Below are 15,181 nucleotides of genomic sequence, written 5' to 3' on the forward strand. Positions count from 1 at the left end.
TCTCTTCACAGCAATAAAACCCTAAGACAGAAGTATATACCAGGAGTGGGATATTGCTGTTATAGGCCTGACCATACATTTGTTTCAAGGAATATGGAACACTTGGGGATTTTGGACTAGAAAAGCCACGGGACACTTTAAGCTTGACTTAACAGGCCATACGTGAACAACAGCGGTGCTGAGGGTGAATTCAACTGTGAGAGCTCACAAGGTTTCAGAGAAGTATATTAGCAAGTGGCCTAGAGATTGTGCTTATGATATTTTGGTGAAAAATGTGACTGCTTTCTTTCTTTGTCCAAAAAAATCAGCCCAAGGATAAACTGAAGAGTTATAGATTAATAGCTTTGGAAGAGGAGATTTCATAACAACCTGTCTGTGTGGCCATTAGTGGCTAGTCTTATGCATATCTATAATGAAAAGGAGTAAGCTGAGCAAGGAAAAAGAGAAAGTGTACAGTTTGTGGAGAAAAGGGGCACCAGGAAGTGTAAACAGAGCAAGGAAAAGCCTAACACTAATTGTAATATAAGGAGCGGTGACCTCAGAGCAAGACCTCACCCAACTAAGCTTCCAAGTTATGAAAAGGAGTTAAAGAAAAATGGAGGGTAGGGCATAGTGGCACATGCCTTTAATCCCAGCATTTTGGAGGTGGAGTCAGCTGGATTTCAGTTCAAAACCAGCCTGGTTTACAAATTGAGATCTAGGATAGCTGAGCATAGACAGTAAAGGAACCCATCAAAACCATGAAGGTGGTGAAAGTATATTTGAAAAAGGGGTCATGTTCCAGCCCCAGAAAGCAGCAGAACCTGGCAGCTTTGGCCATGTGGCTCTGTCTTTAGAGTCAAGGATACAAGAAAAGGGTTATGGAATCTTCCTCAGTGACCAAGAAAAGCCACTGGGGCCAGGCATGTGGCAGGGGTGTCTTTGCATGGAGTTCTAGAGAGGCTACTGTATGGAACTGTGAAAGTGAAGCCTGGAGACCCCAAGAGTTGGAGATGCCAGAGTAATGAGGTACCTGTTGAGGAAAGCTACTATCATGGAGTTAAAGTAGTCCAAAAGAGAGAAGTAGTTTATAATCAACAAAGCAGGAAGAAATTGGAGATCTGAAGAGCACATGACATCAGAGATGGAGATATAGAGTTTGGAATTTGCCCAACTGATTTTTGGTCATGTTTTTGTTCAGTATTTGCTCACTATGCCCTCTTTCCTCTCTTTTGGAACAATTATCTATATCCATCCATCCATCCATCCATCCATCCATCCATCCATCCTTCCACCTACCCTTACATCCATCCATCTATTTGTCTATCTATCCTTTGCTATTATTGGAAGTTGATGGAAGTATATGATCTCCTGTTTAATTTTGATTTTATAGGGGATTACAGTTAAGAGATTACCATTAGTCTCAGAAGAGACTTTAGACTTTTAAACAGGGTTGACTCTAATAGATTATGGGGCCTATTGAAAGTGGATTGAATGCTTTTGTATTATGCTACAGCTACAAGCCTATGGGTCCAGGGAGTGAAATGTTGTGGTTTGAATAAAAATGATCCCAATAGGCTCATAGGGAGTGACACTATTGGAAGTTGTGGCCTTGTGAGAAGAAGTGTGTTACTGGGGTTTCAGAAGCCCAAGCCAGGCACAGTGGTTCTCTCTCTTTCTGCTCCTTGATGATCCGGATGTAGAACTCTCAGCTGTCTCTCCAGCACCATCTGCATCCATGTGCTGCTGTGCTTCCCATTATGACAATAATGGGCTAAACCTCTGATCTGTAAGCCAGCCTCAAATAATGTCTTCTTTTACAAGAATCGCCATAGTCATGATATCTCTTCACAGCAATAGAACCTAACTAAGAAAAAGAAGTTGAACAAGAGCCTGTAACACTGTGACATAAGCCCTTAAAGATTTATTTTAGGTTCTAAATGAGGGAGAGAGGATAAAAGAGGTGAGAGAAACAGCTCAAAGCCATTATTAATTGAATGATGCAATGATGGCTTGGACCAAAATGACAACAGTGGGAGCAAGAAAAAGAGCTGATATTTAGAGTAGAATTAGAAGGTAGATTAGATAGAATTGTTGGTAGATTAGTGGAAGGTGGAGTTATGAGAACATGATAGGCTTTTGGGAAGCCTCCGTGGTGACTAGCAATACTTTATAGTGCCTTAGGAAACAGAGAAAGGTTTACAGGATGGGAGCACAGAGACCTGAGCTCTGGGTAAGGCGTTTAAACTTGTATATGGACACTAGACATCCAAACAGAGATGCTGAGTAAGAATGCCATACAGTTATTCCTTGGTGTCCATGGGAAACTGGTTTCAGGATACCTCCTCATACCTCACTCTACAGATGTTCAGGTTCCTTGCATGAAATGGTATAGAATTTGTGTAAACCCAAACCAAATCACCTCTAGGTTTCTTACAACACTTAATGCAACATGATTACTCTGTATATGTTCTACTATATTGTTAAGGTACAACACACAAGTACAAAGGTCCTAATATATTTGCCAGTTTGCAATTTGTTAGAGATGTGTCAGTTTGAAGGTTTACATGTGGGAGCCAATAGATTAAAAAAAAAGCCATAGAAAATGATAATATCTCCTTAATCTTGGGAGGTAGAGAGACAGAGAGAGAGGAATCTGGGAGGGAGAGAGGAAGGGGAGGGGAAAGGGGGACTGGTTCAGATATGGAGGAGATGGGGGAGAAGTACAGAGGGTCGGGAATTTGAAAAGAGGTGTGTAGCAGTGGGGAAGGAGGAACTGGTGGTAGCCACTAGAATGTCCCAGATGCCAGGAACCCAGGAGGTTCCCAGGGCCCAACATGGAGGACATTAGCTGAAATACCCAACAAAGGTGAGATAGAACCTGTTGAGACCATATCCAGTGGATAGGCAAGGCCCCAGGTTGAGGGATGGGGTCACCCACCTATCTTAAAAATAGTAATTAAGAGTTCCCTGTGTTAAAGGCAAAGGCAGGGACAAAGAGTGGAGCAGAGTCTGAAGGAAAGGCCATTCAGAGACTACTCCACCTAGGGATCCATCCCATCTGCAGACACCAAACCCAGACACTATTGCTGATGCCAGGAAGCACTTAATGACAGGAGCCTGATTGACTGACCCCAAGAGGCTCTGTCAGAGCCTGACCAATATATATATGCAGATGCTCACAGCCAACCATTGGACTGAGCACTGGGACCCCAATGGGACAGTTAGGGCAGGAACTGAGGGAGCTGAGGGAGTTTGCAACCACATAGGAAGAATAACAATATTGACCAGCCAGAACCTCCAGAACTACCAGGGACTAAACCACTAACTAAGGGGTACACATGGGGTGGAAGTTTGGCAACCTGCAGGGAAAGTGCATGTCAGCAGGGATAGTGCTTGTCAGCAGGACACAATCTCAGTAGAAGTGGCTGCTATGCCTCAGGGAGGAATACAAGGATATAGAGGCTCATTTGAACCCCAACTTCTCTTTATTTATTATATGTAAGTACACTGTAGCTGTCTTCAGACACACCAGAATAAGGCCCCAGATCTCGTTATGGATGGTTGTGAGCCACCATGTGGTTGCTGGGAATTGAACTCAGGATCTTTGGAAGAGCAGTCAGTGCTCTTAACCCCTGAGCCATCTCTCCAGCCCCGCCCCCAACTTCTCTTCTTAGGACCATGGCACAGTAGCAGACTCCAAGACTAGTCCTGGATGTGTTTGTGTACTAATACTCTGATAATATTAAAGATTAATGATCATAGAATATTAACAGCATAGCTTGTTATTCAATAAAGATGGCATTGGGTCCTCCCTTGAGTCCTGTAAGGTGGAGAGGACTGGGCACTGAGATCACAAGAATGAAACAATCCAAGGAATGAAGAGATTAAATGCCTTGCTGAGGTGACAAGCTAGGACTCAAACCTAGGTCTCCCATCAATAACCTCAAATTACAGCTCAGTGGAGAAAACAACCATGCCACAAACCAACCAACGAACCAACCAACCAATGAACCAACCAACCCCCAAATTAGGAATCAAATAAAACAGCCAAAGATAATCTTCCTCTTATGAACAAACAACCCTCCCTTCCTTAGCCAGAAGGAGCAAGCATCACTGCCAGCCTTTTGTATATTCTGAAGAGGCTGTAGATCTCAGCAGGCACCAAGGGAGGGTGGAAAGAGGCACACTCATTACCTCACTGCAATCAGGCCAGCCACTGCCTCCAGGGAGAAGCAAGACTGAATGTGACAGCCACAAAGTGCTCAGAATGTGGGGTTGGTAGGAAGCCAAAGGCAAAGCCTAGAAAGCCCTGAGTCACCCCCCGAGAGTAGCCAGTGCCTATCATGAGGTCTGTTTAGCATGTTCCTCAGAGACAGGGCCCACTGTTCCCTTTTTCTTTTGGGACAAGGGAAGCTGCCTGAGGATATATCCAGGCTTTCCTGTGCATCTGCTCTTGTGGAGAGAGGAACATGACACTGCTTTCCTGTGACCTCCAGGAAGTGAGTGGAGCTGCAGGCTGAGGGTGAGAGCCTGCTGGGACTGAGGCAGTAGACACAGGCTGATGGGGAGGGCTACTTGTTGCTGGGACCAGCTAGCCTCTAGGGGTGGGGCTGGGGCTTGGGCAGTTTATCTAGGGGCCAGAACAGAGGAAGGAAAGAGGCCAGGGCATGTGAACTGAGAATGGGATCAGTCAGAACAATGGCAGAAACAGCACCCAAAGGCTTAGGGACAGTGCCATGGAGTGAAAGAGCCTAGCCTCACCTTCCCTTGCTTCTCAGACCCAAACAGATGACTTCTTCCTGTCTTAGGCACTACCTCACCTCCCTGTTGTCACCCATCCCAGCACACCTCTGGCTACTAGGGCATCTTTATCTTCTTATGCTTTATCTACTATGGGCTTCAGATCCTTCATCATGCCTTTATTAGAAGAAGCCTCTGCCTGCCTCCAAGGCATGTGTCCATTTTGGGGTGCTTTTTAGAGTCCACCACCAGAAGCCTCTGGCTTAGTAACCCAGCCCATGCCTATAATTTCTCCCCTCTTGTTGCTTGCCTTCCTTTCCACATTCAGGCCCTGTCCCACCCATAGCTGCTGCAAAGTGGCTGAGATAAGACATTGGGAAGGACAGGTGGGACATCTGGTTTATTAAAGGGTTCAGTCACAAGCTGCTGTGTCTCCACAGTGTGGTCCAATAGCCGCAGCCCTGGAATACTGTAGGCAGAGTCTAAAGATGTGGAAATGAGGCTTATATCTGAAGCTTGCTTTCTCCATGATGACATAGTTCTCCAAATGTATTATTCTAAGGTTTTCTCTAGGTAAAGGCATAATGAATGAGGCAGACAACTGTTCTGCCTTATGGCTCTCAGCTATGGTTCTGGGGTAGACAAAGAAACCACACAGGCTTCCTTTGGCTCCTTGCTGATATCCTTGGTGAGGAGGCAGGGAATGAACACAGCCTTCCCAGTGACATTGAAGGACTGGAAAAAACCACTCAAATGTTTTAAACAGGAGGAGACTGGCAAAGACTGACTGGAACTGGAGGTACGTTTTCTTCAAAGCCAAAAAGAGCAAAGGTTGAAGACTTCTTGGTATATTAGACACAATAGGCACGACTTGAGACTGAGCTGTGAGAGAAAAGATACAGGAAGCCAGTGGCTGTCATCAGGAGTATATAAGGGAGACAAGTCACCCAGGAAGAGCAGAGGCCTGCCTGGAACAGAAGCAGCACATGCATTTAGGATGGAGTGACACAGGATGTAAGAGGACACACTTTCATCTAGTCAGTAACTATCTCAAGTACCTAAGGAGGCCTCATGGTGTCCATAGATTCAAAAGAGACTAGGGGGCTCAAAGTGTCTATAGATACAAAAGAGCCTAGGGGGCCCAAGGTGTCCGTATATAGAAGATAATCCTGTCATCAAGGGGCTCTGATGAGGTCCAGCCTTGTGTTTTGGGAAAATTCACAGATCTACATAGCCTTGGAGTAAGAAATTGCCCTTTCTTTCTTTCTTTTTCTTTCTTTCTTTCTTTCTTTCTTTCTTTCTTTCTTTCTTTCTTTCTTTCTTTCTTTCTTTCTCTCTTTCTCTCTTTCTCTCTTTCTCTCTCTCTCTCTCTCTCTCTCTCTCTCTTTCTCTCTTTCTCTCTTTCTCTCTTTCTCTCTTTCTCTCTTTCTCTCTTTCTCTCTTTCTCTCTTTCTCTCTTTCTCTCTCTCTCTCTCTCTCTCTTTCTCTCTTTCTCTCTTTCTCTCTTTCTCTCTTTCTCTCTTTCTCTCTCTCTTTCTCTCTTTCTCTCTCTCTTTCTCTCTTTCTCTCTCTCTTTCTCTCTTTCTCTCTTTCTCTTTCTCTCTCTCTCTCTCTTTCTCTCTTTCTCTCTCTCTCTCTTTCTCTCTCTCTCTCTCTCTCTCTCCCTCCCTCCCTCCCTCCCTCCCTCTCTCTCTCTCTCTCTTTCTTTCTTAAAATTAAAATAGATTTTTTTCATATACTATAATCTGATTATAGTTTTCTATCCTCCAACTACTCCCAGATCCTCCCTCCTCCTCTTCCACACAAATCCACACCCTGTCTTTCTCTCTCTTACTAAAAAACAAACAGGCATATAAAATAAAATAAAATAAAATAAAATAAAATAAAATAAAATAAAATAAGATCAAATAAAAACCAAACAAACCAGATAGGACCAAACAAACAAACATCAGAAAAAGAATCTAAGAAAAGGCACAAGAAACACATATAGGCACACACACACACACACACACACACACACACACACACACACTTGCGCACACAGAAGTGGAGTAGAGAATTCAGTTTGGTTTTTATTGTGACTGAGGTGACAAACTGCTGTGGAGGCAGGCATAGGTTTGGGCCAGATGATGTATATTATGTAGCTGGGCCAGATGATGTATATTATGTAGCTATTAAAAGGAAGTCACCCATGCATTCCTTTAAAAATGTCCTTTAAGTACCAACTATGTTCAGTAGAGTCTGTGAGTTCTGAATTGAATTACAGGCTGTGAGTTATGAACTTTATAGACAACTGTGGATCTACAAACACAGGCAAAGCTAACAACAATGGTACTCTCATGGTATTTTTTTATACAGCATTTAATATTGTGGTTCTCAACCTGTGGGTTGTGACCACATTGGGGTCAAACAAGCCTTTCATGGGGATTACATATCGTATATTTACATTGTAACTCATAACAGTTGCAAACTTACAGTTATGAAGTAACAGTGAGAATAATTTTATGGCTGGGGGATTCACCACAACATGAGGAACTGTTAAAGGCTCACAGCATAAGGACAGTTGAGAACCACTGATGTAACAAGTTGCTATTGAAATGACTGAGAAAGTCTTCTTGGAGGTGCTCAAAAGGGCGTTTCTATGAAGGTGGCAGGATCTTGGCCAGGTAGGAAAGAGGACTAAGGAAAACAGTGCAGTTCAATATGGTAAACTATACGGGTGACTATTTGAGCAGAGGGAAGAGAATCCAGTATGGTTGAATAACGGAGGATGAACATTTAAGAGAATAGGAGTGAGGCTAATAGGTGCTGGCAGAAAGACATTTGTAGGTGTGGTTAGTGGTTTTGATTTTTTTTTTTTGGTAGCAATGGGATCCTGAAATCCGTCTTCAACTGGGAAATAAAATACCTAGACAGTTACATTGCAATGGGTAGGTTGAGTAGGGGCAGAAAATGGAGGTGAGGATGAATAGTGACTCAGGCAAGAGATGATAAATGAATGAAGGAAGACAGAGGTGATAGGGAGAGGAGCAGTGAGAGGGGAGAGAGAGATGGACGGGAAGAGATCCTTAGGGTGTGGCATCTTGCAGAAGGGTACATGGCTGTAGGGTAGTGGGAGGAAGTGTGGCTGAAGGAGTGACCAGACAATGCAGAGTTTTTATAGCCTGATTTGGGAGTCCATCCTAAGTCCTATGATAGCTGATGGAGGTTCTAGCCAAAGCTAAGGGTGACATAATTCGCCTTCTAAAATGGTCTTTCAGATTACAGTAGAGCGAAAGGGTTATTATAGAGGGCCCAAAAGTCATACAACAGAGACCAGTTAGGAGGCTTGTTTAGACATAAGATGATGGTGATTTAAACAAGAGAACTGGTAGAAGAAAGTTAGACACTGAGACACATTTGTCACATGACTACATAATGGAGAGGAAGAGGAGAATATGTAAAGGCTCACCCTGACTTTCCCAAAAGTGGAAAGCATAGCTGTGATGTACATGGATCTAGAAAGCACATTCAGAGGAAATAGATGGCAGGAAGATAGCAAGGTTCGTTTTGGGACCCCTGTGGAGTATCTGAGTGGCTGGTCTAATGGGAGAAGGGTATACTAGTTTGGAACTCAGATTTCCTGAATATACATGATGAAATTTCTAAGAAATCAAGCAGAGAAATGTGAGACTATAAATAAAAAGAGGAGAGAAAAGGGCAGTGCGGTGAGAAGATAAAACAAAGGCAAGACTGTCTAAGAGAGAAAAATCGGGAGGGTATTGAAAAATGAGAGACGAGGAAATAGAGAATGTTCTAAAATTTATTTTAACTCATCTCTTCACCCCCCCAAAACATGGATACTTATGAGGAACTATATGATATTTCAGACTGCGTACACATTGACTAATGTTCAAATCAGATCCAGAGCACCAATTTCCTCAAACTTTTCATCTATCATTTCGTTATGGTGTAAACATTAAAGATTAAAAATCTTCTAGTTTTTTAAGAAATTCAGTACATGGTCACTATCTATGCTCTATTACCCTGACAACAGTATCTGAGGATTTTCTCCCTGATTATAACTTAGCAATCAGAAATTTAAACAAGGTTTACTATGGAGGGAAACAGTTGAGGGGAAGTAGACCCAGGAAGATAAAAGGCAATGGAGCATGGCAACACACTGATGCTCATCAAGAGAAACATTTTAGACAAGGATTAATTTCTTTTCCATTCCAGTAGTTTATTTTCAACTTTTATTTACAAGAAATACAATTTATTTGAAATTTAATTACTATTATTTTTGCTTAATACTTTCATTTTAGCTTAAAAAGTACTAGGTTTCATTGCAACATGTTTGTCAAACAAAATTTGCTTTTTGTGTCTCTCCCCACTTTCCCCCACTCCCTTCCTTTCCCTGTGCCCTCTCACTCTCTGTAGCCCCCTTTCCACTGCCATGTAGCCCATGAGCTTTCTCAGAGCTTCTGCTTCCCCTCTGGGCTTTCTATACCCACTCTCACAATACCTAACTGATACCACACAGACCTGAAAAGCCATGATCTCCACAGGAGAGAGAAATGGGATTCTTGTCTTTCTGAAACTGGACACCTCACTTACTAGAACACTTTCCAGAACCATCCATTTTCCTGCACATTTCATTTAAATTCCTTACAACTGAGCTCTAATTGCCTAAATTTTAACATTGACAATTACCAGATATGTAACCATTAATAAGTAAGAACCATTAGTTAAAAAGGTACCAACATTTCCTGAGCACATTCAATGCCTTAGGTTTATGCTAAGTGTTTTACCATGATAATCTCAAAATTCTCAAAGACATGCTTTAGACTATCTCTAAAAAAGGTGAAAAGGGACCATGTGTTTTGATAAAATGTTTAAGAATTTTCTGGTAGTGGGGAATTGGACCTAGTACCTCTTCCATGCTAGGCTATGGAAGAGCCAATTCTGACCAATTCTCAGCTATGTTTGAGCATTTTCTTTCTCTTTTTCTCTCTCTTTTCTTCCTCCTTCTTTCCCTCCTTCCTTCCCCCTTCTTCCCTTCTCTCTTTCTTTCTCTTTCTCCCTCCTCCCCTCCTTCTCTCTCTCTTTCTTTCTTTCTTTCTTTCTTTCTTTCTTTCTTTCTCTCTCTCTCTCTCTCTCTCTCTCTCTCTCTCTCTCTCTCTCTCTCTCTCTCTCTTTCTTTCTTTCTTTCTTTCTTTCTTTCTTTCTTTCTTTCCTTCTTCAAGACAGAGTTTTGCTGTGTAGCCCTGAGGGCTGAGATTAAAGACATGTGACATCACACCTGAGCTCCGTTTAGCATTTTTCAAAGGAGATAATAAACATGGAGAGAGATAAAAGAGGAGAATAGGAGTCCCAATAGGAAGAATAATAGTGTCAAGGTCAAAGATCAGTGGGGTAGAATATGTCTTCTGAATGTCTTGAAATCTAGCAAGAAATGGGGTGAAAGGAAGAACTAGAGATGGAAATCAAGGCACACAAAAAGTAACAAAACAGCTCCTCATGTTCTTTTTAGCTGTAGGAACGATAGTCGTTGCAGAGATTTCTGCATGTTCAATAGAATCTATAGAATTTATATAGCATGAGCAGGGTCTTGTGGATCAGGTTTAAAGCCCAGCTACTACAGAAGTTGAAGCTGGTGGATCTTAGGTTCAAGTAAAGCTTTGGCAATTTAGTGACATCAAATCCCAAGTAAAATGTAAGAAGAGCATTTGAGATGCACCTTAGTGGGAGAGTGTATGCTGAGTTTGTTTGAGGCCCTAGGTTTAATCCTTGGCACAACAAATAAAAGCAAGCAAGCAAGCAAGCAAGCAAGCAAGCCAGCCAGCCAGCCAAAACTTGCAGATAAGTAAACTAAGGAAGAACTGATAAGCCTGTTTATTTTTTTATATAGTTAAGTTTGTTATTTCAGAAAGGAACCGTTTTTATTTAGAGTGTAGTTTGAGTTGGGAAGGCAGCAAGAAGTGGAGAAAACAAAGTGAATTTTTGTAAGATAAAAGCAGAAATCCACACCTTTAATAGAGATGCTTCTGAAATCCCTCTGTACTCCAGATGACCTTAAACTAATGATCATAAAAAGGATGATTTTGGTATCATCTGAAGTATCATGATTAGATATCATGACAATAGGTGACTTTCTCTTGTGTAATTTTTTTGATATGTATTTTTTTAGTTGTTTATTTGAAGACTCACACAAGAGAAGAAAGGCTAATTTTCTTTCATAAATGATTGGGATTTGAATTTGAACACTGACTCTGCTGATAGTGGATCCTCTGTGGAAGTAGATTGGAAGAAGAAAAAATTCCCAGCAGCCATGTTGGTTAATAATATCACCTCAACCCACCCAGTGGCCTTCTTGTTGATGGGTATCCCAGGCCTAGAGCACTTACATATTTGGATCTCCATCCCCTTCTGCTCAGCCTATACCTTGGCTGTGCTTGGCAACTGCACCCTCCTTTTCATCATTCGGGTTGATGCAGCTCTCCATGAGCCCATGTACCTCTTTCTGGCCATGTTGGCAGCAATAGATCTGGTCCTTTCCTCGTCAACACTGCCCAAAATGCTCTCCCTGTTCTGGTTCAGGGATCGGGAAATCAATTTCCATGCCTGCCTTATCCAGATGTTCTTTCTCCATTCCTTTGCTATCATGGAGTCAGCAATGTTGTTGGCCATGGCCTTCGATCGTTATGTTGCCATATGCAAACCTCTGCACTATACCACCATCCTGACCAAGCCCCTCATCATCAAGATTGGCCTGGCTGCTGTGACTCGGGCTGTGACACTAATGACTCCACTTCCTTTTCTGCTCAGACGTTTCCATTACTGTCGAGGCACAGTGATTGCCCACTGCTACTGTGAACACATGGCTGTGGTGAGGCTGGCATGTGGGGACACACGCTTCAATAACATCTATGGCATTGCTGTGGCCATGTTTATTGTGGTGCTGGACCTGCTCTTCGTTATCTTGTCTTACATCTTCATCCTTCGTGCTGTTCTCCAGCTTGCCTCCCAGGAGGCTCGCTACAAGGCCTTTGGGACATGTGTGTCGCATATAGGTGCCATCTTAGCCTTCTATACACCTGTAGTCATCTCCTCAGTCATGCATCGTGTGGCTCGTCGGGCTGCTCCTCATGTCCACATACTCCTTGCTAATTTCTATCTTCTTTTCCCACCTATGGTCAATCCTATCATCTATGGTGTCAAGACTAAGCAGATTAGAGAGCGAGTCTTAGGGCTATTCCTCAGAAAGGATTTAAAAGGTGAGTGAGGGGCCTGGAGAGATGGCTCAGCAGTTAAGAGCACTGACTGCTCTTCCAAAGGTCTTGAGATCAATTCCCAGCAAACATCTGTAATGGAGTTAGATGCTCTCTTCTGGTGTGTCTGAAGACAGTGTACTCACATACATAACATAAATAAATAAATCTTAAAAAAACAAGGTGAGGGAGGGACAGTAGAAGAGAGCAGGCAGTTTGTTGGAATTGAAAATGGTGTGTTAGGAAGCAGAGGGCTGCCAAGATCTTCATGCTTACTTTTATCTTGATGTGATTTTTAAAAATAACTAGCCATTGACAAATGACACCCGCCTGGATTCAAACTTGTCGACATTTTGGAATTCTTATTCCTGCCTTCAGTAACGTGACAGAGTCCTGGACTATGACCTCCTTCAGTCTTCAGAGAGTGACAATGATGTTCTTAAGCTCACTTGCTCATGAGAAGCTGAGGGTTTGACTTCTAGCCTGGTCCATGGAATGCGAAGCTGTATGTAATCTATCGATTTAGGACCTGGATAAGCATCAGCAGTACACCAATGAAGGAATCCTCACCACTCACTCACAGCTGGGGTCCAGATTCAGACAGACTCTCCCACTGTTGGGGTTTCTAATGTTCCAGGACTACAGGTTCCTCTAGACAGCCTTGCTTACTAGTTGGCTTTTTTTTTTAAACCTTAGCCAGCCTGTGTATTTTTTGACTTCCTTTCACTTGAGTGTCTTTACAGCCAGCTTTTTAAAAATATTGGATATTTTATTTATTTACATTTCAAATGTTATCCTCTTTCCTGGTTTTCCTCCGAACCCCCATCCATCCCCCCGCTCTGCTTCTATGAGGGTGTTCCTCTACCCACCGACCCACTCCCACCTCCCTGCTCTGGCATTCCCCTACACTGGGGCATAGAGCCTTCACAGGACCAAGGGCCTCTCCTCCCACTGGTGCCTGGCAAGGCCATCCTCAGCTTTTCTCATTAAACACTCTGAATAGCATGTGACATATCTTCTGATTTTTCCTTATGTTATATGGCTCTTTCTTTGTATATAAGCAAAAAAAAGCCCTATGTTTCTATAAGAATGTTTGTTTGTCTATCTATCTATCTATCTATCTATCTATCTATCTATCTATCTATCTATCTATCCATCTATCTATTCAGACAAGAGTATATAGGGCATTGGTTCTCAATTTGTGGGTTGTGACCCCTTTAGGAGTTGCATACCAGATATCCTGCATATCAGATATTTACAGTACAATTCATAATAGTACAAAAACACAGTTATGAAGTAGCAATGAAATAACTTTATGGCTGAGGGTCACCACAACTGAGGCACTATTATAAAGCATCGCAGCATTAGGAAGTTCCTGGTCTAGGGGCTTGGAACACATGCATCTTAAAGTTGGGATGCTGGATTTAAAGAGAAGTCCTAGGATGATAAAGAAATGATAATTGATATAGATTCTGTTCTTTGTGCTCCCCTGCCCCACTTCGATCCCAGAGTTTAGTGTATGGGAAAAGAACGAGAATGCTAAAACATAGAAGAGAGGAATATCAAGCTGTCCTTTCCTTTGTCTCATACAAACTTGCTGACTAATTTTCTTACTTTTAATCCTGACGACACACATAGACCATCTCAGGCAAGCCCTAATACATATCTACACAAATGTACCATATCTGTCTTATTTTACAACTCTTTGTTTCCTCAGGCCGCTACTTAGGAATTATATATGCTTTTCTGTAGGGAGTTAGATATTACACTTACTGCAAAAGTAATAAAACTTTTTAATTGTTTGTTCTGAGTATGATGGAGTATAAGGGAAGTTTTAAAACAACATTAAATACTGACATATAAACAGAGTAGCATGAAACAAAAGAAATGCCTCTTAAAAATTGGACATAGTACTACCGGAGGATCCAGCAATACCTCTCCTGGGCATATATCCAGAAGATGTCCCAACCGGTAAGAAGGACACATGCTCCACTATGTTCATAGCAGCCTTATTTATAATAGCCAGAAGCTGGAAAGAGCCCAGATGCCCCTCAACAGAGGAATGGATACAGAAAATGTGGTACATATACACAATGGAGTACTACTCAGCTATTAAAAAGAATGAATTTATGAAATTCCTAGGCAAATGGATGGACCTGGAGGGCATCATCCTGAGTGAGGTAACACATTCACAAAGAAACTCACACAATATGTACTCACTGATAAGTGGATATTAGCCCAAAACCTAGGATACCCAAGATATAAGATACAATTTCCTAAACACATGAAACTCAAGAAGAATGAAGACTGAAGTGTGGACACTATGCCCCTCCTTAGAATTGGGAACAAAACACCCATGGAAGGAGTTACAGAGACAAAGTTTGGAGTTGAGACGAAAGGATGGACCATGTAGAGACTGCCATATCCAGGGATCCACTCCATAATCAGCTTCCAAACGCTGACACCATTGCACACACTAGCAAGATTTTATTGAAAGGACCCAGATGTAGCTGTCTCTTGTAAGACTATGCCGGGGCCTAGCAAACACAGAAGTGGATGCTCACAGTCAGCTAATGGATGGCTCACAGGAACCCCAGTGGAGGAGCTAGAGAAAGTATCCAAGGAGCTAAAGAGATCTGCAACCCTATCGGTGGAACAACATTATGAACTAACCAGTACCCCGGAGCTCTTGACTCTAGCTGCATATGTATCAAAAGATGGCCTAGTCGGCCATCACTGGAAAGAGAGGCCCATTGGACATGCAAACTGTATATGCCCCAGTACAGGGGAACACCAGGGCCAAAAAAATGGGAATGGGTGGGTAGGGAAGTGGGGGGGAGGGTATGGGGGACTTTTGGGATAGCATTGGAAATGTAATTGAGGAAAATATGTAATAAAAATATTAAAAAAAGAAATGCCTCTTAAAAAGAATGTCTTATGTGTGTATGTACATGTCTATGTGTGGGTCTTTTCATGTATGTGTGCAGGTGTCTTCTGAGGCCAGAAGAGGGCATCAGATTACTCAAACTGAGTTCATGGGTGGTTGTGAGCTGTCTGACAGGGGTGCCTAGAACTAGATTGAGGTCCTCTGCAAGGACAGAATGTGCTCTTAACCACACAATTATCTTTCCAGCCCCAAGAAATTACTTTTAACAAGATCTGTGATTATTCTTCTGTTGGTTTATACAAGTAAGCCCATTTTTCTATAG

At 42.4% G+C, this 15,181-nt stretch overlaps 1 protein-coding gene across 1 annotated transcript; it reads left to right on the top strand.

Annotated features, from left to right (window-relative positions):
* The first annotated feature begins 11,032 nt into the window (after positions 1 to 11,032).
* Olfr552 (olfactory receptor 552) lies at positions 11,033 to 11,986 on the top strand. Its single transcript, NM_147102.2, has one exon. It carries the CDS (start codon positions 11,033 to 11,035, stop codon positions 11,984 to 11,986), a length of 954 nt encoding a protein of 317 aa, NP_667313.2.
* The last annotated feature ends 3,195 nt before the right edge of the window (positions 11,987 to 15,181 follow it).

Source organism: Mus musculus, chromosome 7 (assembly GCF_000001635.26).
Source record: "Mus musculus strain C57BL/6J chromosome 7, GRCm38.p6 C57BL/6J".
Classification (NCBI taxonomy): domain Eukaryota; kingdom Metazoa; phylum Chordata; class Mammalia; order Rodentia; family Muridae; genus Mus; species Mus musculus.